Source organism: Entelurus aequoreus, linkage group LG01 (genome assembly GCF_033978785.1).
Source record: "Entelurus aequoreus isolate RoL-2023_Sb linkage group LG01, RoL_Eaeq_v1.1, whole genome shotgun sequence".
NCBI classification, from domain to species: Eukaryota; Metazoa; Chordata; class Actinopteri; order Syngnathiformes; family Syngnathidae; genus Entelurus; species Entelurus aequoreus.
The window spans coordinates 7,145,674-7,171,132 of NC_084731.1; the positions used below are offsets into that span (position 1 = coordinate 7,145,674).

At 38.5% G+C, this 25,459-nt stretch overlaps 1 protein-coding gene across 1 annotated transcript; it reads left to right on the top strand.

Annotated features, from left to right (window-relative positions):
- Window positions 1-1,343: 1,343 nt before the first annotated feature.
- On the top strand, window positions 1,344-25,188 carry LOC133654193 (kynureninase-like). Its single transcript, XM_062054361.1, has 14 exons — window positions 1,344-1,396; window positions 4,807-4,983; window positions 5,057-5,177; window positions 5,258-5,340; window positions 6,621-6,682; window positions 6,764-6,835; window positions 6,938-7,012; window positions 11,664-11,810; window positions 11,881-11,979; window positions 18,505-18,578; window positions 20,790-20,842; window positions 24,544-24,629; window positions 24,701-24,931; window positions 25,018-25,188. Exons 2-14 carry the CDS (start codon window positions 4,815-4,817, stop codon window positions 25,135-25,137), a joined length of 1,392 nt encoding a protein of 463 aa, XP_061910345.1. The 5' UTR covers window positions 1,344-1,396; window positions 4,807-4,814; the 3' UTR covers window positions 25,138-25,188.
- The last annotated feature ends 271 nt before the right edge of the window (window positions 25,189-25,459 follow it).

A 25,459-nucleotide genomic window follows, 5' to 3' on the forward strand; every position in this document is an offset into this window, starting at 1 on the left:
GAAACGACTTTACATAGTATGTATAAGTGTATGTGTGCAAATGCGTACTCAGAAACGACTTCATATAGTATGTGTAAGTGGAAGTGTGCAAATGCGTACTCAGAAACGACTTTACATAGTATGTATAAGTGTATGTGTGCAAATGCGTACTCAGAAGCGACTTTACATATTAAGTGTAAGTGTGCAAATGCGTACTCAGAAACAACTTTACATATTATGTGTAAGTGTGCAAATGCGTACTCAGAAACAACTTTACATAGTATGTGTAAGTGTGCAAATGCGTACTCAGAAACGACTTTACATAGTATGAGTAAGTGTGCAAATGCGTACTCAGAAACGACTTTACATAGTATGTGTAAGTGTGCAAATGCCTACTCAGAAACAACTTCATATAGTATGTGTAAGTGTAAGTGTGCAAATGCGTACTCAGAAACTACTTTACATAGTATGTGTAAGTATGCTAATGCGTACTCAGAAACGACTTCATATAGTATGTGTAAGTGTAAGTGTGCTAATGCGTACTCAGAAACAACTTCACATATAATGTGTAAGTGTGCAAATGCGTACTCAGAAACGACTTCATATAGTATGTGTAAGTGGAAGTGTGCAAATGCGTACTCAGAAACGACTTTACATAGTATGTATAAGTGTAGGTGTGCAAATGCGTACTCAGAAAAGACTTCATATAGTATGTGTAAGTGTAAGTGTGCTGATGCGTACTCAGAAACGACTTCATATAGTATGTGTAAGTGTAAGTGTGCAAATGTGTACTCAGAAACTACTTTACATAGTATGTGTAAGTGTGCAAATACGTACTCAGAAACAACTTTACATAGTAAATGTAAGTGTGCAAATGCGTACTCAGAAACAACTTTACATAGTATGTGTAAGTGTGCAAATGCGTACTCAGAAACAACTTTACATAGTATGTGTAAGTGTGCAAATGCGTACTCAGAAACAACTTTACATAGTATGTGTAAGTGTAAGTGTGCAAATGCGTACTCAGAAACTACTTTACATAGTATGTATAAGTGTAAGTGTGCAAATGCGTACTCAGAAACGACTTTACATAATACGTGTAAGTTGTAAGTGTGCAAATGCATACTCAGAAACGACTTTACATAGTATGTGTAAGTGTAAGTGTGCAAATGCCCATTCGGAACCGAGCTGGAAGGTTTGTGTCCCCGAAGTAAGTGTCCTACAAGAAGCTGTTAAGCACACTCAGTAATTTATGCCGCCCTATTGATTTGAAATGAGCCACTAATGAGATCTAAGCAGGCTGCAGTGTTCTCCCTCAAGGGTTAAACATGTTCGGGGCCATAACAAACAATCATTAACTGGAAGGAAAGCCTGAGAGGTGAAAGAGCGCCCCTGATCACACTCCTGCTACCTAACTGTAAGTACAAACTTTACTTTCTTCCACTTATATATCCTCTTAGCGTCTCTACGGCTCCCGCTTTTCTAGTTTTTCTAGTTGAGTGAAGGAATGAATTTAATCAAATTCAACACATTCAACCGACGACTTGTCCTCAATTTAGGGGCGAGTTAACTTTAGCAATAATTCACTATTACATGTTCATACTGTATATATTTATTAAAAGTGATGGCAACTGTCAATGGATGATTGTAAGCAACCTCTGAAATGTTAGCATCCCGTCAAATCCTGGAATAAGTAAAGACGTCAAGGAAGGAGAATGTTTGCTTGTCCACCATGTTTTTTTTACTCGAGGATTTCATGCACAGTTTCATGTAAAAATGAACACTCATTCTAAAAACAAACCTTATTAAGTGATTATTATTGCGTTTTTAAACAAGGGCGACATCTGCCGACCATTATTGTGCATGGCCGGTCCTAGGCTTTTTGTGGCCCCAAATACCATTTGATTGATTGATTGATTGATTGAGACTTTTATTAGTAGGTTGCACAGTGAAGTACATATTCCGTACAATTGACCACTAAATGGTAACACCCCAATAAGTTTTTCAACTTGTTTAAGTCGGGGTCCACTTAAATTGAGTCATGATACAGATATATACCATCATCGTAATACAGTCATCACACAAGATAATCACATTGAATTATTTACATTATTTACAATCAGGGGTGTGGAGGGGGGGGTAGGATATGGACAGCAAGTAGTGGACATAGAGAGAGAGAGAGAGAGAGAGAGAGAGAGAGAGAGAGAGAGAGAGAGAGAGAGAGAGAGAGAGAGAGAGAGAGAGAGAGAGAGAGAGAGATCAGAAGGCATAAGAAAAAGTATCTGCATTTGATTGTTTACATTTGATTATTAGCAATCCGGGGAGGGTGTTAGTTTAGGGTTGTAGCTGCCTGGAGGTGAACTTTCATTGCGGTTTTGAAGGAGGATAGAGATGCCCTTTCTTTTCCACCTTTTGGGAGTGCATTCCACATTGATGTGGCATAGAAAGAAAATGAGTTAAGACCTTTGTTAGTTCGGAATCTGGGTTTAACGTGGTTAGTGGAGCTCCCCCTGGTGTTGTGGTTATGGCGGTCATTTACGTAAAGGAAGTACTTCGGTATCAGGGAGGTGTAGCGGATTTTATAGACTAGGCTCAGTGCAAGTTGTTTGACTCTGTCCTCCACCCTGAGCCAGCCCACTTTGGAGAAGTGGGTAGGAGTGAGGTGGGATCTGGGGTGGAGGTCTAGAAGTAACCTGACTAGCTTGTTCTGAGATGTTTGGAGTTTAGATTTGAGGGTTTTGGAGGTGCTAGGGTACCAGGAGGTGCATGCGTAATCGAAAAAGGGTTGAACGAGAGTTCCCGCCAGAATCCTCAAGGTGATTTTGTTGACCAGATAGGAGATTCTGTAGAGAAATCTCGTTCATTTTGTTAATGTCCCCATTTCCGTTGTTATTACTTGTGTAGTAACACGTTACAGGTGTCAAACTCCAGGTCTCATTTTCCTGGAAATAATATGTGTCGATAAAATACCTTATTTTCTTACTACAGTATTCATTCTTTATCATTTTGACAGAAAAAAAAGTATGTACCGTATTTTTCGGACTATAAGTCGCAGTTTTTTTTCATAGTTTGGCCGGGGGTGCGACTTATACTCGGGAGCGATTTATGTGTGAAATGATTAACACATTAGCGTAAAATATCAAATAATATTTTTTATCTCATTCACGTAAGAGACTAGACGTATAAGATTTCATGGGATTTAGCGATTAGGAGTGACAGATTGTTTAGTAAACGTATAGCATGTTCTATAATATAGAACATGGTCCCGCACAAGAAATAAAAAAAATAAATATTTTTTTTAGTTTTTTTTAATTAAATCAACATAAAAAACACAATATATACATTATATATCAATATAGATCAATACAGTCTGCAGGGATACAGTCCGTAAGCACATATGATTGTATTTCTTTATGAAAAAAATAAATAAATAAAATTTTTTAAAAAAAATTTTAAATTAAAAAAAAATTCATCCCGTAGTCTCGCAACTACGGGATGCATAACGTAACCCCGGCCTCTACTGTAGCGTCTATTCTATGCGCCTTATAATGTGGTGCGCCTTATATATGAACAGCGTTTTAAAATAGGCCTTATAGTGTGGAAAATACGGTACTCCGAAAAATACGGTACTTACCTTGTTTATTATTTCTTCGGTCAGTGGTCAACAAAATAAACAAACAGTTTTACATAAACAAACAGTTGTACATTCATGAATTGAAAATGTTGCAGACCTCTGCTCCGCGTGGGGCGTATACGTATGTGACATACTGTATGCAGGGCCGGCCCGTGGCATAGGCCGTATAGGCAAATGCTAAGGGCGCCGTCCATCAGGGGGCGCCACGCCAGTGCCACAAATGTTGGAGAAAAAAAAAAAAAAAAAAGTTGGTACTATTATTTCTAAATACAAAAAATAATCCCACGTTAATTAAAATGCAAAGTAAAGCCTATTTAATAGAAATATTATTTGTTACAACATTACACCCCCCCCCCACCCCCCGCCCCCCCCCCCCCCCCCCATCCCCCCGCACGGTGCGCCCCCTCCCTTCCCGTATCATGACTCTTACCACATCAAAAAATCAACACAAGATGTCAAAACGGCCAAAACTGTCAGGTGCCCAGGGAAGAAAAAAGAGAAAAGAAGAGGAGGAGAAACGAGAAAAAGACAGAGATAGCAGGGAGGTAACGTTAGCCTACTGGAAATTATTTGTCTGTTACAGAATGTGATAGTAACCTGACTTTTTAGCATTAAGCTAATGTTACATGATTCGGCAATTGCTAATCAATAAATAGCTAGTTCTGTTTTAACGTCGGGTTAATATTGTGGAGGGGGCTAAATTTTTATGGAAAATAATAATGTAACGTTAGGTGATTACAGTACTCCCACTTTACATTCCTCAGGGACATTTGTATTAGATCTTTTAAGCAGGTGTTTTTTGTTTACATTGTTATTGCCTTCTGGTTAGCTAATGTTTGCCCTTGCAGGTAATAGTCACTTTTCCACCCCTTTATATATTAGGTATAGTTGTAAGCCTAGTTGTTAAAGTGCACATCATTAATGTTAATTAAGCAATATCACATGAGAGGAAATGCTGTTTTTTAATTTGAGCACTGCTGTGATTCGGTTAAAGATAATCATAACATAACATTCTCATATAATATGTTAATTTGCTTTCTTTAAGTAAAAAAAAAGGTCAAAGACAAAGCTATTCGGTTTCTTGTGAGTATATACACTTCACTGCCGATGTGGGGGGGCGCCACCTAAAATCTTGCCTAGGGCGCCAGATTGGTTAGGGCCAGGCCTGTGTGTAACTTGCAAAGTACTTCCAGAAGCAGCAATGGACCACTTGGCTGGCTTGACCGCGAGAGAAACCGTGGAGCGGATCGCTACTCTGCTGGGCTGTGCTCCGACATCTGAGAAGGTGGCCGCTTTCCTGGACGAGCATGACGAGCTGCGACACCTCAGGGAGAAGTTTCTGCTGCCTAAAATATCCGATTTACCTCCCTGTGAGTGGATCGTCTCAGAGCACTTGGTCATCTTTAACGTGTCTTTTCATGATGTTGTTGGCGTCACCCACAGCTGATTTGGCACTGGTGGATGGTAGCCAAGAAAGCATCTACCTGGTGGGCAACTCTCTAGGCCTGCAGCCCAAAACCACTAAGAAATACTTGGAGGAGGAGCTGGACAAGTGGGCCAAAATGTACCACGACTCATTTTTGTTCTCATATGAAGGGAAACATTAAGTCTGATTTATGTCTGATGGAAGTGTGTGTTTGTCAGAGGGGCGCACGGCCATACGGAGGGGTCTCGGCCTTGGGCCTGGGCGGAGAACAACTTGGAGGCGATCATGGCAAAAGTTGTCGGTAACAAAAACTGTTTTTTTTTTAATCCTAGACGGCCGATATTTTGCGGAATTTTGCAGTTTTCGTCTGACTTATTGGAAGAACACATTACTATCAAAAACCAAAGTTTGACTGTAAATGAAGCAGTGACGTGCAGTCAGGGGAGGCAGGTGAGGCGGGGCCTCGCGTGCCATCATGGAAAGAAAGAAAATGTAAAAAGAAAAAAAAATCATTAAATTGTTCTATGTATCTAGTGATCATACTATAAAGTTATTTTCCATTTAACTTCACCAGTTTTAGATTATTTTTATTCAAAATCACTGAATTTTCACATTTGCCGTTCAAATACTGAGAAGAGACTGCGGTGAGTCAGCAGCCAGTTGAGGCACGTCACTGCGTTGAGCCTCACCATGATTGCGCAATGACTCGGTTATACATTTCCATAGTTTAGTTAGCTGAGGTATATAATGTACAGTGTATTTTGTCAACAACTGTATGTGAGTAAAGTATTTCTTGTGCTGAGCATTCATAAAACGGCTGCGAAGACGCACTGGCTGAGGCTCGCAGTAATCCCGCCTCCTTGTGGAGAATGCACCCCCTGACGGGAGTGTTGTATCAACTAAAGCCCACACTTAAAGTTTCCATGTGCAAGATTGAATCTATTTAAAAAAGTTATTTAATAAGAAGCCAAAAAGTGCAAAAACACTACTGTTCGTGTTGGAGGAGTTGTGAATGACTGCTGGGCCACAACATTAGGTACACCTGCAGACTGCAGCACGGATTTCATACTTCAGTCATTCACAACTCCTCCAACACCAACATTATTGTTTTTGCACTTTTTGGCTTCTTATTAAATAACTTTTTTAAAAAGATTCAATCTTGCACGTGGAAACTTTAAGTGTGGGCTTTAGTTCAGTGGTCCCCAACCACCGGGCCGCGGCCCGGTACCGGTCCGTGGACCGATTGGTACCGGGCCGCGGCCGCACAAGAAGTTAAAAAAAAAAAAAAAAAAAAAAAAGTTTTTTTTAAACATTTTTTTAAATTAATTTAACATAAAAAACACAATATATACATTATATATCAATATAAATCAATACAGTCTGCAGGGATACAGTCCGTAAGCACACATGATTGTATTTCTTTATGACAAAAACAAAAACAAAAAAAATTGTTTCATATGATTGTAAATCTGACTGTGATGAAGTCAGTGCCTCACCAGCCATGAACCTCACCGCACGTCACTGACATGAAGTATATCCAGAAAGTTCTGTCGCATTGTCTCGTGATATCATTTGTTTCAGGGGCGCTCCCGGAAGAGACAGCATTGATGAATGGGCTAACGGTGAACTTACACCTGCTTCTGGTGAGATCATCCAACATTCGGGACAATCAGAAGAATGTTGTCAAAAACGGCCAAAGAAACTCAGTAACCTTTCTTTGCCAGCTTTCCTTCTACCAGCCCACAGCGGCACGGCACAAGATACTTCTGGAACACAAGGCCTTCCCTTCGGATCACGTGAGGGACTTGGATCGAACGTTCAATTTGAATGCATCTGTTGTTGACGTGCGCAAGCGTCACGCTATGAACCGAAATTTGCTTATTCTGCTGTCTCATCAGTTCGCAGCCGAGTCCCAAATCCGACTGAGAGGATTTGACCCCGACCAGAGCATGTTGCTGCTGGCACCCAGAGCGGTATGTCCTGTAGAGGAGAATATATTCTTAGACTATTACTTTGTTTCTAACACTTTTCTGACAATCTTATTTTATAGACACAATGTCAGGTTCAAAACCGCGATGACATCTATTAAACAGACAAGAAGCAAGACATTAAACAGAGACAGGATTCAATTTAGCTCAATGAGGAGAAACGTCTGGGCTGTACTCTTTGTACAGTCTTCCACCACGCTCTGACAAGAGAATTATACACCTCCTCTTTTATTTGGACTTTCCCTGATTACATGGCATCAGCTGATTCTAAAGGGAGGGGGGTCGTAAACAGCTGTTGCACTCGGTCATAGACAGTTCAAAGAAAAGGTGCCTGGAGGGGGTCAGGTCCTGCTTCCTCTCCGCTTTGTAGATCTCGGGTCAAGACAAGATCTTCCTGTGGATCACAATAGATCAAAGAAACCGACGCCTTCATGTCGCTTACCATCGTACACAGTGGAGTTTTACAAGTCTTTTGCTTGGTAAGATCAAAGACAGCTTTTGTCTGCTAGCCGGGAACTCATGGAAACACAAGGTTTTGTGATAACTTAGATACAATTATTCTGACACACCATGTTTTGAGCTGGTTATTGGCAATAGAAAATGGTAGAAACATGGTAAACATGGTAGAAAATATGGTCGAATTAAAGGGGAACTGCACTTTTTTATATTTTTTTATTTTTTTATCGTACGGAGCCCCTAAAAGGACATGGATGTTTTGCTAGATCTCGCAATACTTTTTGCCAGATCTCGCAATACTTTTTGCCAGATCTCGCAATACCTTTTGCCAAATCTCGCAATACCTTTTGCCAAATCTCGCAATACTTTTTGCCAGAGCTCGCAATACTTTTTGCCAAATCTCGCAATACTTTTTGCCGGCGCTCGCAATACTTTTTGCCAGATCTCGCAATACTTTTTTACCAGGTCTCGCAATACTTTTTGCCAAATCTCGCAATACTTTTTGCCGGATCTCGCAATACTTTTTTGCCAGATCTGGCAATACATTTTGCCAGATCTCGCAATACCTTTTGCCAGATCTCGCAATACTTTTTGCCAGATCTCGCAATACCGTTTGCCAGATCTCGCAATACCTTTTGCCAGATCTCGCAATACCTTTTGCCAGATCTCGCAATACCTTTTGCCAAATCTCGCAATACCTTTTGCCAAATCTCGCAATACTTTTTGCCAGATCTCACAATACCTTTTGCCAGATCTCGTAATACTTTTTGCCAGATCTCGCATTACTTTTTGCCAGATCTCGCAATACTTTTTGCCAGATCTCGCAATACCTTTTGCCAAATCTCGCAATACTTTTTGCCAGATCTCGCAATACCTTTTGCCAGATCTCGTAATACTTTTTGCCAGATCTCGCATTACTTTTTGCCAGATCTCGCAATACCTTTTGCCAGATCTCGCAATACTTTTTGCCAGATCTCGCAATACCGTTTGCCAGATCTCGCAATACCTTTTGCTAGATCTCGCAATACCTTTTGCCAGATCTCGCAATACTTTTTGCCAGATCTCGCAATACTTTTTGCCAGATCTCACAATACCTTTTGCCAGATCTCGCAATACTTTTTGCCAGATCTCGAAAAAACAGCGATGGATAGCCTACCCATCATCTGTCCTCTGTTGTGGGACCATGGTACAATTTGATGTCTTTATATGTTAGACCAATACTAAAATAAAAGTCAATAAACTTCTCCCACGGAAGATGGGTAGGCTCCTCCATCGCTTTGTCTGTTTCACGTCCGGTTCACCATCGCTGTGTCTGTTTTACTTCCGGTTCACTGACATAGGAAAAAAACCTTTTGCGAGACTTCGTAAAAAGTATCGCGAGATCTCGCAAAAAGTATCGAGAGACCTCACAAAAAGTATTGCGAGATCTCGCAAAAAAGTATCACGAGACCTCGCAAAAAGAATCGCGAGACCTGGCAAAAAGTATCGCGAGACCTCGCAAAAAGTATCGCGAGATCTCTCAAAAAGTATCGCGAGACCTCGCAAAAAGTATCGCGAGATCTCTCAAAAAGTATCGCGAGACCTGGCAAAAAGTATCGCGAGATCTTGCAAAAAGTATCGCGAGATCTCGCAAAAAGTATCGAGAAACCTCGCGAAAAGTATCGCGACATCTCGCGAAAAAGTATCGCGAGACCTCGCAAAAAGTATCGCGAGACCTCGCAAAAAGTATTGCGAGATCTCGCAAAAAGTATCGAGAGATCTGGCGAAAAGTATCGAGAGATCTGGCGAAAAGTATCGCGAGATCTGGCAAAATGTATCGAGAGATCTCGGAAAAAGTAACGAGAAATCTGGCAAAAAGTATCACGAGACCTCGCAAAAAGTATAGAGAGATCTGGCAAAAAGTATTGCGAGACCTCGCAAAAAGTATCGCTAGATCTGGCAAAATGTATCAAGAGATCTCGGAAAAAGTATCGAGAAATCTGGCAAAAAGTATCGCGAGACCTCGCAAAAAGTATCGAGAGATCTGGCAAAAAGTATCGCGAGACCTCGCAAAAAGTATAGAGAGATCTGGCAAAAAGTATCGCGAGATCTCGCAAAAAGTATTGCGAGACCTCGCAAAAAGTATCACGAGACCTCGCCTAAAGTATTGAGAGATCTCGCAAAAAGTATCGAGAGATCTGGCAAAAAGTATCGAGAGATCTGGCAAAAAGTATCGAGAGATCTGGCAAAAAGTATCGAGAGATCTGGCAAAAAGTATCGCGAGATCTCACAAAAAGTATCACATTTTTCCCCCTCCATGTCCCTTTAGGGGCTCCGTACAATCCCTATAAGAACACAGAGTATGTTTTTTTAATGCATTTTAAGTCGTAAAATTGGGCAGGTGGCTAACAACGCAGAGAGCGGTAGTCCACTATCGTGCCTATAAAGCTCTCTAGAAAACATTAAACACCACCAACAATACTCCTTTTACATCTCGTGACCTGAATAATAACCAAGTATTAGCGATATTGTTATTATAAGTGCAAACGCCGACATACTGATATTGACGTACTGAGCCGGTGAGCTGGTGTTTTGCTTCTGAGCTGGTTAAAGTTCATTCTGAATGATAAATAATGCCTCTCACCCGGAGAGTAGGAGGTCGTGGCCATAAACCGAGAAGTTGGTAAACCTTGGACATTGAACTTCAACTCGGAGATGGCAAGAAAAACACAAAAAAACGCTCATTTGTGGCCACCTTTTTTTTTATCCCTTTGTGAAGATTATGATTAATTCTTCATCTAAACGTGAAGTTATGAACACCCCATCAGTCGGTCTCATAGTGAGAGTACAGTAAGTGATTGATTTATTATGTTTGAAGTTTGTATATCTCGTTCAGCACTTAGCAATACTACTACATGATATATAGCAGTGGTCCCCAACCACAGTGGTCCGCGAACCGGTTGGTACCGGGCCGCACAAGAATTTTTTTTTTTTTTTTTTTTTTTTTTTTTTTTTTTTTAATGAAATCAACATAAAAAACACAATATATACATTCTATATCAATATAGATCAATACAGCCTGCAGGGATACAGTCCGTAAGCACACATGATTGTATTTATTTATGTAAAAAAAAAATAAAAAAAAAATATATATATATTTTTTTTTAAATACACCCGCCCCCTCCCCCACCGGTCAGTGGGACAAATTTTCAAGCGTTGACCGGTCCGCAGCTACAAAAAGGTTGGGGACCACTGATATATAGTATATATATATATAATATATAGTGTTTGTTGTTGAAGGGAAAAGCGAACATTGTGATACGTCTGAAGTTAATACGCCGCCATATGCTTAACCCTTGTGTAATGTTCATATTGTTGTTACTCAGCCAGCGTTTGTGGGTCTGATAGACCCGTTGCATTTTGTGGCTTTTAATGCCTCACAATCAAACACTTTTATGTTAAAATACTGAACAGATGTTTACCTTATCCCAATAAACATCTGTTCAGTATTTTAACACAAAAGTGTTTGATTGTGAGGCATTAAAAGCCACAATAATTTATTATATATAGAGTTAATATATAGATATATATATATATATAATAATACTAAACAGTACTAACAATAACTAAACTAAGGAAATGGAGTGTGACAAAACCCAGGTGTGTGTGTGTATGTGTGTGGCTATGTGTACGGTTAACTGAGTGTGTGTTACCAAGTGCTGATAAGAGTGAAGGAACGAGGGCAGTCCGTGGGGCAGGCAGGTGATCCAGGGCAGGAGAGGAGTGACAAGGTCCGTGTCCGGGCAAGGGTCGAGGATCGAGGAAGGCAGTCCAAAGTCCACAGGGGAAAACAACGGAAGAATCACCAAGGGCAAAACTTGGGGAGGGCACTGAGGGAGGACAAACAAGGACGTCAGGGAAACCGCAGATAGAAAACAGAGAGAGCATCAAGCTAGAGTAGGCTTACGGTCCACCATTGAGAAGTAAGTTCCCGCCAGGATCCTTGGGTCCACTGGTCCTTTATTCAGCTCCCTCTCATCAGGTCCAGGTGCGCTGAATGCTGATCGCCTGCGGTCTGCATACGATACTGTCTTGTGTTGTCTTGTGTCACGTGAAACAAGCTTCAACATGCTAGCTGGACACATTTGTTTTTTGTCAAAAGACGCAACTTAACCCGTTCTTAACTTTCTTGTGCCACGAGGGCGAGGAGACCCTGCGTACAGAAGACATCCTCGACGTGATCGAGACGGAGGGCGCCGCCATCGCTGTGGTGATGCTCAGCGGTGTTCAGTACTACACGGGTCAGCTGTTCGACATGGCCGCCATCACCGAGGCTGCTCACAGGAAGGTGTGCTCACTTATGGCGACATGTTGCCACGTGGACGGATGACCACAAAGTGAGTTTGTTTGTTGATCAGGGCTGTTTGGTGGGCTTTGATCTGGCCCATGCGGCAGGGAACGCCGAGCTGAAGCTGCACGACTGGGGAGTAGACTTTGCCTGCTGGTGCACGTATAAGGTAAGGAACACACACACACACACACACACACATACACACACACACACACACACACACACACACACACACACATTATTGTATTTGTTACCTTCTTGAGACCTCCGAAAAATGCCTACCTCTTTGGGACCACCCTTTCTAGGTATATCAAGATTTGAAAAATGAGTTGGAATTTCACAAGAAAAAGGTCACAATTTCACAAAAATAACTTAGATTTGGGCAGTATTATAATAAGAGTCGTAATTTTACTCAACGCAAGTCAAAATTTTACAAGAAAAGGTTTTACCAAAGTCATAATTTGACTCAAAAAATGTCACTATTATTCATAAGAACAACAAAAAAATTGGCAATGTTGTGATAAAAGTCAGAATTTTATGACAAATGTCAACATTTTGCATTAACAAGTACTCATTTTGCATCAAAAAGTAATCATTTTACATCAAAAAGTAATCATTTTACGAGAAAATATTGCAATATTACAGAAAGAGAAAGAATTTGAGGAATTGTTCCCAATTTCATAAGAAAAAAAGTCGACACGTTGTGAGAAAAAGACTGCTTTTTTGTTTGTAATTGTTTTTTAATCTTCATTATTTACTTCAAGTTATTACAGTATGTCTCTATATACATATTTATTTTATTTTTTTAATTTATTTTGGCCAAAGGGGGCACATTTCAATTTCTGACACACACTTGTTATTTCATATGTTGACCAGAGGGGGAGCACTTTTAAAACAAACACACAGTCAATTTGAAAAATCCCTCCTTTTTGGGACCACCCTCATTTTGATAGATTTCACCACCAGGGGTGCAAATGAGACATTCTCTATTAGATGCAATGGTTTTCCGTATTGGGACCATGATTTATGTCATCACTTGTTCACACCTCCTCATATGGAAGCTACTTTTCCTTATTGGTGTCTCAAGAAGGGTAGAAATACAAGAACACACACACACACATTATTGTATTTGTTGACTTCTTGAGACCTCCGAAAAATGCCTACCTCTTCGGGACCACCCTTTCTAGATATATCAAGATTTGAAAAATGAGTTGGAATTTCACAAGAAAAAGGTCACAATTTCACAAAAATATCTTAGATTTGGGCAGTATTATAATATGAGTCATAATTTTACTCAACGCAAGTCAAAATTTTACAAGAAAAGGTTAACATTTTGGCAATTTTATGAAAAGAGTCATAGACAGTATACTCGACAATACTCTGAATTTTACCAAAGTCATAATTTGACTCAAAAAATGTCACTATTATTCATAAGAACAACAAAAAAATTGGCAATAATGTGATACAAGTCAGAATTTTATGACAAATGTCACCATTTTGCATTAACAAGTATTCATTTTACATCAAAAGGTAATCATTTTACATCAAAAAGTAATCATTTTACGAGAAAATATTGCAATATTACAGAAAGAGATAGAATTTGAGAAATTGTTCCCAATTTCATAAGAAAAAAAGTCGACACATTGTGAGAAAAAGACTGCTTTTAGTTGATTTATTTTTGGAATTTTTTGTTTGTAATTGTTTTTTAATCTTCATTATTTACTTCAAGTTATTACAGTATGTCTCTATATACATATTTATTTTATTTTTTAAATGTATTTTGGCCAAAGGGGGCACATTTCAATTTCTTACACACACTTGTTATTTCATATGTTGACCAGAGGGGGACCACTTTTAAAACAAACACACAGTCAATTTGAAAAATCCCTCCTTTTTTGGGACCACCCTCATTTTGATAGATGTCACCACCAGGGGTGCAAATGAGACATTCTCTATTAGATGCAATGGTTTTCCGTATTGGGACCATGATTTATGTCATCACTTCTTCACACCTCCTCATATGGAAGGTACTTTTCCTTATTGGTGTCTCAAGAAGGGTAGAAATACAAGAACACACACACACATACACATTATTGTATTTGTTGCCTTCTTGAGACCTCCGAAAAATGCCTACCTCTTTGGGACCACCCTTTCTAGATATATCAAGATTTGAAAAATGAGTTGGAATTTCACAAGAAAAAGGTCACAATTTCACAAAAATATCTTAGATTTGGGCAGTATTATAATAAGAGTCGTAATTTTACTCAACGCAAGTCAAAATTTTACAAGAAAAGGTTGACATTTTGGCAATTTTATGAAAAGAGTCATAGACAGTATACTCGACAATACTCTGAATTTTACCAAAGTCATAATTTGACTCAAAAAATTATTTATAAGAACAACAAAAAAATTGGCAATGTTGTGATAAAAGTCAGAATTTTATGACAAATGTCACCATTTTGCATTAACAAGTATTCATTTTACATCAAAAAGTAATCATTTTACGAAAAAATATTGCAATATTACAGAAAGAGATAGAATTTGAGGAATTGTTCCCAAGTTCATAAGAAAAAAAGTCGACACATTGTGAGAAAAAGACTGCTTTTAGTTGATTTATTTTTGGAATTATTTGTTTGTAATTGTTTTTTAATCTTCATTATTTACTTCAAGTTATTACAGTATGTCTCTATATACATATTTATTTTATTTTTTAAATTTATTTTGGCCAAAGGGGGCACATTTCAATTTCTTACACACACTTGTTATTTCATATGTTGACCAGAGGGGGCGCACTTTTAAAACCGACACACAGTCAATTTGAAAAATCCCTCCTTTTTGGGACCACCCTCATTTTGATAGATTTCACCACCAGGGGTGCAAATGAGACATTCTCTATTAGATGCAATGGTTTTCCGTATTGGGACCATGATTTATGTCATCACTTGTTCACACCTCCTCATATGGAAGCTACTTTTCCTTATTGGTGTCTCAAGAAGGGTAGAAATACAAGAACACACACACACACATTATTGTATTTGTTGCCTTCTTGAGACCTCCGAAAAATGCCTACCACTTTGGGACCACCCTTTTTAGATATATCAAGATTTGAAAAATGAGTTGGAATTTCACAAGAAAAAGGTCACAATTTCACAAAAAATATCTTAGATTTGGGCAGTATTATAATAAGAGTCGTAATTTTACTCAACGCAAGTCAAACATTTTACAAGAAATGGTTGACATTTTGGCAATTTTATGAAAAGAGTCATAGACAGTATACTCGACAATACTCTGAATTTTACCAAAGTCATAATTTGACTCAAAAAATGTCACTACTATTCATAAGAACAACAAAAAAATTTGGCAATGTTGTGATACAAGTCAGAATTTTATGACAAATTTCACCATTTTGCATTAACAAGTATTCATTTGACATCAAAAAGTAATCATTTTACATCAAAAAGTAATCATTTTACGAGAAAATATTGCAATATTACAGAAAGAGAAAGAATTTGAGGAATTGTTCCCAATTTCATAAGAAAAAAAGTCGACACATTGTGAGAAAAAGACTGCTTTTAGTTGATTTATTTTTGGAATTTTTTGTTTGTAATTGTTTTTTAATCTTCATTATTTACTTCAAGTTATTACAGTATGTCTCTATATACATATTTATTTTATTTTTTAAATGTATTTTGGCCAAAGGGAGCACATTTCAATTTCTTACACACACTTGTTATTTCATATGTTGACCAGAGGGGGCACACTTTTAAAACCGACACACAGTCAATTTGAAAAATCCCTCCTTTTTGGGACCACCCTCATTTTGATAGATTTCACCACCAGGGGTGCAAATGAGACATTCTCTATTAGATGCAATGGTTTTCCGTATTGGGACCATGATTTATGTCATCACTTGTTCACACCTCCTCATATGGAAGCTACTTTTCCTTATTGGTGTCTCAAGAAGGGTAGAAATACAAGGACACACACACACACATTATTTTATTTGTTACCTTCTTGAGACTTCCGAAAAATGCCTACCTCTTTAGGACCACCCTTTCTAGATATATTAAAATTTTAAAAATGAGTTGGAATTTCACAAGAAAACGGTCACAATTTCACAAAACTAACGTAGATTTTGTCAGTATTATAATAAGAGTCGTAATTTTACTCAACGCAAGTCAAACATTTTACAAGAAAAACTGAACATTTGTGCAATATTATGATAAAAGTTGGAATTTTACTCAATAACAGTCGCAATTTTACAAGAAAAGGTTGATATTTTGGCAATTTTATGAAAAGAGTCATAGACAATATACTCGACAATACTCTGAATTTTACTTGGGAAAAATTATGACCAAAGTCATAATTTTACTCAAAAAAATGTCACTATTATTTATGAGAACAACAAAAAAATGTGCAATGTTGTGATGAAAGTCAGAATTTTATGACAAATGTCACCTTTTTGCATTCAAAATAATAATTTTACGAGCAAATATTGCAATATTACAGAAACAGAAATAATTTGAGAAATTGTTCCCAATTTCATAAGAAATAAAGTCGACACATTGTGAGAAAAAGACTGCTTTTAGTTTATTTATTTATTTTGGGATTTTTATTTATTTAGTGTATTTTAATCTTCATTATTTACTTCAAGTTATTACAGTATGTCTCTATATACATATTTATTTAATTGTTTTAATTTGTTTTGGCCAAAGGGGGCGCATTTCAATTTCTTACACACACTTGTTGTTTCATATGTTGGTCAGAGGGGGAGCACTTCAAATTTTTTACACACACTTGTTATTTCATATGTTGGTCAGAGGGGGAGCACTTCAAATTTTTTACACACACTTGTTATTTCATATGTTGGTCAGAGGGGGAGCACTTCAACTTTTTCACACACACTTGTTGTTTCATATGTTGGTCAGAGGGGGAGCACTTCAATTTTTCCCCACACACACACTTGTTATTTCATATGTTGGTCAGGGGGGGAGCACTTCAAATTTTTTACACACACTTGTTATTTCATATGTTGACCAGAGGGGGCGCACTTTTAAAAGCGACACACAGTCAATTTGAAAATTCCCTCCTTTTTTGGGACCACCCTCATTTTGATCGATGTCACCACCAGGGGTGCAAATGAGACATTCTCTATTAGATGCAATGGTTTTCCGTATTGGGACCATGATTTATGTCATCACTTGTTCACACCTCCACATATGGAAGGTACTTTTCCTTATTGATGTCTCAAGAAGGGTAGAAATACAAGTACACACACACACACATTATTGTATTTGTTACCTTCTTGAGACCTCCGAATAATGCTTACTTCTTTAGGACCACCCTTTCTAGATATATAAAGATTTGAAAAATGAGTTGGAATTTCACAAGAAAACGGTCACAATTTCACAAAACTAACGTAGATTTTGTCAGTATTATACTAAGAGTCGTAATTTTACTCAACGCAAGTCAAACATTTTACAAGAAAAACTGAACATTTGTGCAATATTATGATAAAAGTTGGAATTTTACTCAATAACAGTCGCAATTTTACAAGAAAAGGTTGACATTTTGGCAATTTTATGAAAAGAGTCATAGACAATGTACTCGACAATACTCTGAATTTTACTTGGGAAAAATTATGACCAAAGTCATAATTTTACTCCAAAAAATGTCACTATTATTTATGAGAACAACAAAAAAATGTGCAATGTTGTGATGAAAGTCAGAATTTTATGACAAATGTCACCTTTTTGCATTAAAAATAATAATTTTACGGGAAAATATTGCAATATAACAGAAACAGAAATAATTTGAGAAATTGTTCCCAATTTCATAAGAAAAAAAGTCGACACATTGTGAGAAAAAGACTGCTTTTAGTTTATTTATTTATTTTGGGATTTTTATTTATGTATTGTATTTTAATCTTCATTATTTACTTCAAGTTATTACAGTATGTCTCTACATACATATTTATTTAATTGTTTTAATTTGTTTTGGCCAAAGGGGGCGCATTTCAACTTCTTACACACACTTGTTATTTCATATGTTGGTCAGAGGGGGAGCACTTCAAATTTTTTACACACACTTGTTAATTCATATGTTGGTCAGAGGGGGAGCACTTCAAATTTTTTACACACACTTGTTATTTCATATGTTGGTCAGAGGGGGAGCTCTTCAATTTTTTTACACACACTTGTTATTTCATATGTTGGTCAGAGGGGGAGCACTTAAATTTTTTTTCACACACTTGTTATTTCATATGTTGACCAGAGGGGGATCACTTCAAATTTTTTATACACACTTGTTATTTCATATGTTGACCAGAGGAGGCGCACTTTTAAAACCAACACACAGTCAATTTGAAAATTCCCTCCTTTTTTGGGACCACCTTCATTTTGATAGATTTCACCACCAGGGGTGCTAATGAGACATTCTCTATTAGATGCAATAGTTTTCCTTATTGGGACCATGATTTATGTCCTCACTTGTTCACACCTCCTCATATGGAAGGCACTTTTCCTTGTTGATGTCTCAAGAAGGGTAGAAACACACACACACACACACACACACACACACACACACACACACACACACACACACACACACACACACACACACACACACACACACACACACACACACACACACACACACACGTAAGTTGATATGTCTGTGTTTGGTTGCTCAGTATTTGAACTCTGGTGCTGGTGGGCTTGCTGGAGCTTTCATACACCAAAAACATCAACATACCATCAAACCTACGTGAGTACACACACACACACGCACACACACACACACACACACACACACACACACCACGCACACACACACACACACACACACACACACACACACACACACACACACACACACACACACACACACACACACTTAGTTTTTCTCTGCCATTTGGACTGTAACTTTATAACGCCAACATTTTATTTTGTCAGATCTGACCCAAAATTTTTATGATTGTTGTTAATTTTCCCCATTTCCTAACTAATTGAATAACTGCACGGTGGAACAGGGGTTAGTGCATGTGCCTCACAATACGAAGGTCCTGAGTTCAATCCCGGGCTCGGGATCTTTCTGTGTGGAGTTTGCATGTTCTCCCCGCGACTGTGTGGGTTCCCTCCGGGTACTCCGGCTTCCTCCCACCTCCAAAGACATGCACCTGGGGATAGGCTCCTCCCACCTCCACAGACATACACCTGGGGATAAGTTGATTGGCAACACTAAATTGGCCCTAGTGTGTGAATGTTGTCTATCTGTGTTAGCCCTGTGAATGTCCAGGGTGTACCCCGCCTTCCGCCCGAATGCAGCTGAGATAGGCTCCAGCACCCCCCCGCAACCCCAAAAGGGACAAGTGGTATAAAATGGATGGATGATGCGTTTTTCTGTCAAAACTTGGAATTAGGGATGTCCGATAATGGCTTTTTGCCCATATCCGATATTGTCCAACTCTTTAATTACCGATACCGATATCAACCGATACCGATATCAACCGATATATGCAGTCATGGAATTAACACATTATTATGCCTAATTTGGACAACCATGTATGGTGAAGATAAGGTACTTTTTAAAAAATAAAATAAAATAAGATAACTAAATTAAAAACATTTTCTTGAATAAAAAAGAAAGTAAAACAATATAAAAACAGTTACATAGAAACTAGTAATTAATGAAAATGAGTAAAATTAACTGTTAAAGGTTAGTACTATTAGTGGAGCAGCAGCACGCACAATCATGTGTGCTTACGGACTGTATCCCTTGCAGACTGTATTGATATATATTGATAGATAATGTAGGAACCAGAATATTGATAACAGAAAGAAATGGGGGGAGGGAGGTTTTTTGGGTTGGTGCACTAATTGTAAGTGTATCTTATGTTTTTTATGTTGATTTAATTTAAAAAAAAACAAACCAAAAAAAAACGATACAGATAATAAAAAACCCGATACCGATAATTTCCGATATTACATTTTAACGGATTTATCGGATAGGATAGGCTCCTCCCACCTCCACAGACATACACCTGGGGATAAGTTGATTGGCAACACTAAATTGGCCCTAGTGTGTGAATGTTGTCTATCTGTGTTAGCCCTGTGAATGTCCAGGGTGTACCCCGCCTTCCGCCCGAATGCAGCTGAGATTGGCTCCAGCACCCCCCGCAACCCTAAAAGGGACAAGCGGTATAAAATGGATGGATGATGCGTTTTTCTGTCAAAACTTGGAATTAGGTATGTCCGATAATGGCTTTTTGCCGATATCCGATATTGTCCAACTCTTTAATTACCGATACCGATATCAACCGATACCGATATCAACCGATATATGCAGTCGTGGAATTAACACATTATTATGCCTAATTTGGACAACCATGTATGGTGAAGATAAGGTACTTTTTAAAAAAAAATAATAAAATAAGATAACTAAATTAAAAACATTTTCTTGAATAAAAAAGAAAGTAAAACAATATAAAAACAGTTACATAGAAACTAGTAATTAATGAAAATGAGTAAAATTAACTGTTAAAGGTTAGTACTATTAGTGGAGCAGCAGCACGCACAATCATGTGTGCTTACGGACTGTATCCCTTGCAGACTGTATTGATATCTATTGATATATAATGTAGGAACCAGAATATTGATAACAGAAAGAAATGGGGGGAGGGAGGTTTTTTGGGTTGGTGCACTAATTGTAAGTGTATGTTGTGTTTTTTATGTTGATTTAATAAATAAATTTTTAAAAAAACGATACAGATAATAAAAAAACCGATACCGATAATTTCCGATATTACATTTTAACGCATTAAAATGCGTTAAAATCCCTACTTGGAATAGTTTGTCTTCCTTCTATTTCTCTTGCTCGGCGTTGCAGAGGTCAATCAAAGTCATGGAATGTTTTGGTTTTTTTTTTACTTTAGTTGGTATGATGTGTTATGTCATTTGCATTCTTGTATATTGGCAGGCTCACAGGCTGGTGGGGTCATGACCTCAGAACTCGCTTCCAGATGCATAACGGTAACATTTCATCCTGCACTGCGTTCTTTTTGCGGTGCTAATTTATAGATATTACAGCTTGTTGCTGAGATTTGATGAGCTATATTGAGTAAAACATGCTTGAAACTAGAATATCAACTGTTGCAAAGCTGTGTCATCAACACTCACAAGTATAAAACTACTTTTTTAAAGTAATCATTTCTTACTTCAAGCATGTAAAAAAAAAAATCATGACTTTGACACAATTGTGTCTCATAATTAAAACAGATGACAGCCAAATGGACTTTGCTGTTTTATTATAACAATAGAAAATATGTACTCATAAAGTAGTACAGTTGTTATTAAAGACAATATACTTATTTTAAGGTATTTTTGGGTTCATTGAGGTTAGCTAATTTTACTTGTTTTGGAAAGTCTTGACAAGCCAAATTGTATTTTTCTATTGGCAGATAATTGTGCTTAGTTCAAATAAAATACCCCTCATTTTGGATAAGTGCTACGGTTTTGATTTTATGAGCCTTCTAAGACCTGCTGCGCTGCTGTGATTTTAGGAGCCTTCAAAGAAAAGAACCACTGTGCCGCAGCACCTAGGAAAAAAACACAAGACACAACTTCCTCTAACTCCCAGTACGAATATCGTAGAGACATGAAACAAAAACCGCTATGTACATTTCATAGATTGACACCCTTCAGCAAAAATCAACAGGAAGTTTGATATCCCCCCCTTCAAAACTAAATTTTTGTAAAAAGCGGTCACCAAACATCAAACATTATCTCCTCTGAGCGCGTTTGTCGTTTCGGCTTCAAACTACTACAGGGGAGAGATTGAACCCTTCTGATTAAAAAATAACGAAAGACTTTTGATAAGTGCTACGGTTTTGATTTTACGAGCCTTCAAAGAAAAGAACCACTGTGCAGCAGCACCTAGGAAAAAAACACAGACACAACTTCCTCTAACTCCCAGTATGAATATCGTAGAGACATGACACAAAAACCTCTATGTAGGTCTGACTTAGAGCTAGATTTCATACACTGACATCCTTCAGCAAAAATCAACAGAAAGCTGGCAATCACCCCCTCAAAACAAAAGTTTTGCCTCTTTGAGCTGTAATTTGACCCCCTTAAAATACTTCAAAACTCACCAAACTTTTTACACACATCAGGACTGGCGGAAATTGCGATCTAAAAAAAAACCGAACCCCAAAACTCAAAATTGCGCTCTAGCGCCCCCTAGTTTTTTCTTGTTTTTGAACACTGACTTTTTACAGTGTAGCCATCTGGAGACAGAGAAATTGCATGACTGAAATGTGCTTCATGAGGTCATGATCAGCAAACACTTTGTTCAAATGATGAATGCACTAGGCAAGTTAGACATCAAGACACAGTTTGAAGAGCTTCATGTAGCACAGCATGTGTTTTTAAGTAACGTGACTTCAAGACCATTTTTAATGAACAAGTCTGTTTGATGTACATGAAAGAATGGCGTTGTTTGCTGTTCGAAATAAACTCCAACAATAACCATCATGTACGTTATGTACATGGGCTTTTTAAAAAAAAAAAATGCTCTGACATTATAACTTTGAAATTACGGTAACATTAAATCCAACAATAGCTATGTTGGATTTAAAAAACAGAGTTTTTCAACCACTGAGATACAGTCTGGTGTGCCGTGGGAGATTATCTAATTTCACCTATTTGGTTAAAAATATTTTTTGCAAACCAGTAAATATAGTCTGCGAATGATGTGTTGTTGTTGAGTGTCGGTGCTGTCTAGAGCTCGGCAGAGTAACCGTGTAATACTCTTCCATATCAGTAGGTGGCAGCAGGTAGCTAATTGCTTTGTAGATGTCGGAAACAGCGGGAGGCAGATTGCAGGTAAAAATAAACAAAAGGTGAGTGCCCCTAAGAAAAGGCATTGAAGTTTAGGGAAGGCTATGCAGAACGAAACTAAAACTGAACTGGCTACAAAGTCAACAAAAACAGAATGCTGGACGACAGCAAAGACTTACTGCGGAGCAAAGACGGCGTCCACAGTGTACATCCGAACACGACGTGACAATCAACAATGTCCCCACAAAGAAGGATAAAAACAACTGAAATATTCTTGATTGCTAAAACAAAGTAGATGCGGGAAATATCGCTCAAAAGGAAGACATGAAACTGCTACAGGAAAATACAGAAAAAAGAGAAAAAGCCACCAAAATAGGAGCGCAAGACAAGAAGTAAAACACTACACACAGGAAAACAGCAAACAACTCCAAATAAGTCAGGGTGTGATGTGACAGGTGGTGACAGTACACCTACTTTGAGACAAGAGCTATATTGATGCATGCTTGGTTATGCTTTAAAGTCATATCCAACAATTGCGACAACGACTTTTTACTGTCAACTGAGTTTCGTTTTTTAATGATTTCTGCTGGTGGTGTGCCTCCGCATTTTTTCAACGCAAAAAATGTGCCTTGGCTCAAAAAGGGTTGAAAAATACTGATATAGAGAACAAGAGCATACCAAAGGAATTTGACCTTTGCAACCTCATTATACTATTGGCTAAGTTTTATATTCACATATGTAAGTTTCTCAATACCCGACCTGTTTGTTGTGCCTTTAAAAAAAGAATTAGAAAGGTTAGGGTTAGGGTTAGGGTTAGGGTTAGGGTTAAAACCCAAAAAGCGGTGAAAACGACGATGCTGCGTTCCAAATTTAAATGATTTACTGAACTTGTGTGAGCCTATTGCTTTACACTTTGTGTATATATATATATATATATATATATATATATATATATATATATATATATATATATATATATATATATATATATATATATATATATATATATATATATATATTGCATTCTATTTTAGTTACTTTATTGAGTTTACAACATCCTGGCGCTGTTTCGTACTGTTTTTATACTGTTTTTGTATTTATTTTGATTATTATTATTTCTCATTTGTTTGTAAATTTTGCAATTTATAAATAAATGTATATAAAATTAAAAAATAAATAAATAAATAAAAAGAACAAGAGCATACGAGTCACTTCCTGCTACCGGCATATAACCAAAGCTGATTGGACCGCGGCGGTCACGTGACTAGAAACAGCGCGCAAGTTAAGTGAAGTGAATTATGTTTATATAGCGCTTTTCTCTAGTGACTCAAAGCGCTTTTACATAGTGAAACCCGATATCTAAGTTACATTTAAACCAGTGTGGGTGGCACTGGGAGCAGGTGGGTAAAGTGTCTTGCCCGAGGACACAACGGCAGTGACTAGGATGGCTGAAGCGGGGATCGAACCTGGAACCCTCAAGTTGGCTGGCACGGCCGCTCTATACCAACCGAGCTATACCGCCCCAAGTTAAAGTTAAAGTACCAATGATTGTCACACACACACTAGGTGTGGTGAAATGTGTCCTCTGCATTTGACCCATCCCCTTGTTCCACCCCCTGGGTGGTGAGGGGAGCAGTGAGCAGCAACGGTGACCGCGCCCGGGAATCATTTTTGGTGATTTAACCCCCAATTCCAACCCGTGATGCTGAGTGCCAAGCAGGGAGGTAATGGCTCCCATTTTTATAGTCTTTGGTATGACTCGGCCGGGGTTTGAACTCACAACCTACCGATCTCAGTGCGGACACGCAAAAGTACAAAAGTATGGATTTGACACCTGCGTTACACATCACTTCAACGCAATGATGGCAATGCAACAATGTGTGTGTACGCAGAGCTAGATCTACAGCCTGGTGTGAGTGGCTTCAGACTGTCCAACTGTCCAATTTTGCTCGTGTGCCCCCTTCAGGCCAGTTTGGAGGTACTGCGCCCATTTGCCCACGTGTAGAAGTACAGTGCACTGTCATTTATGTCATGTTGTGTTCCCTGCAGGTTTTCAACATGACCAGCATGCAGGCCCTGCGTAGGAAGGCCGTGCTGCTGACAGGATATTTAGAGTATCTGATCGCCCACCACTACTCAGCGGATCCCACCCGGCCCGCTAAACTTCAAGTGCGCATTGTTACGCCCTCCGACCCCGAGCAGAGAGGCTGCCAGCTGTCGCTGTCTTTCTCCGTACCTATTCGGCGAGTCTTCCAAGAGCTGGAGAAGAGGGGAGTGGCTGTGAGTTGATGGCTCAGGACTCTGTTGAAAGTAGAAAAGCACACCTCCACTAACAAACACGGTGCTTTGTGTTTCCTTTGTCTCAGTGTGACATGCGCGACCCGAGCGTCCTCCGTGTGGCGCCAGTGCCGCTGTACAACTCATATAGTGACGTCCATCGTTTCATCAAAAGTCTGGAGGCGGCCTTGGCTGCCAGCAGCTGCTAATCAATTAGCAGCCACAATGCTTCACTAAAACATCCAATAAATTCTTGAATTCCTCAAAGTAGAATTTCTGGCAGTGAATGTTTGTGACTTGTTGAGCCATCTTTTATATACCAGGGGCCGTACTTATCAAGCTTCTTAGAATTACTCCTAAGAACTCTGCTAAGAGTTGACTTAAGAGTAAAGAAATTATTCGCTGAAAGCTGCACTTAAAAGTTAGTTATCAAGCGTCTTACTCACACTTTCAGCGAAGTGTAGGACTGAATCTTAAGTGTCACACTCAGAGCTGAATTACGACATTACTATGTGCCGTAAACGGAATTTT

Bases quoted from the DNA above. Each gene is read 5' to 3' on its own strand.
- LOC133654193 (XM_062054361.1), top strand. From the start codon at position 4,815: ATGGACCACTTGGCTGGCTTGACCGCGAGAGAAACCGTGGAGCGGATC. The intron at 11,980-18,504 runs GTAAGGAACACA...TTGGTTGCTCAG, and splicing joins CCTGCTGGTGCACGTATAAG to TATTTGAACTCTGGTGCTGG. The intron at 20,843-24,543 runs GTAACATTTCAT...GTGTGTACGCAG, and splicing joins TCGCTTCCAGATGCATAACG to AGCTAGATCTACAGCCTGGT.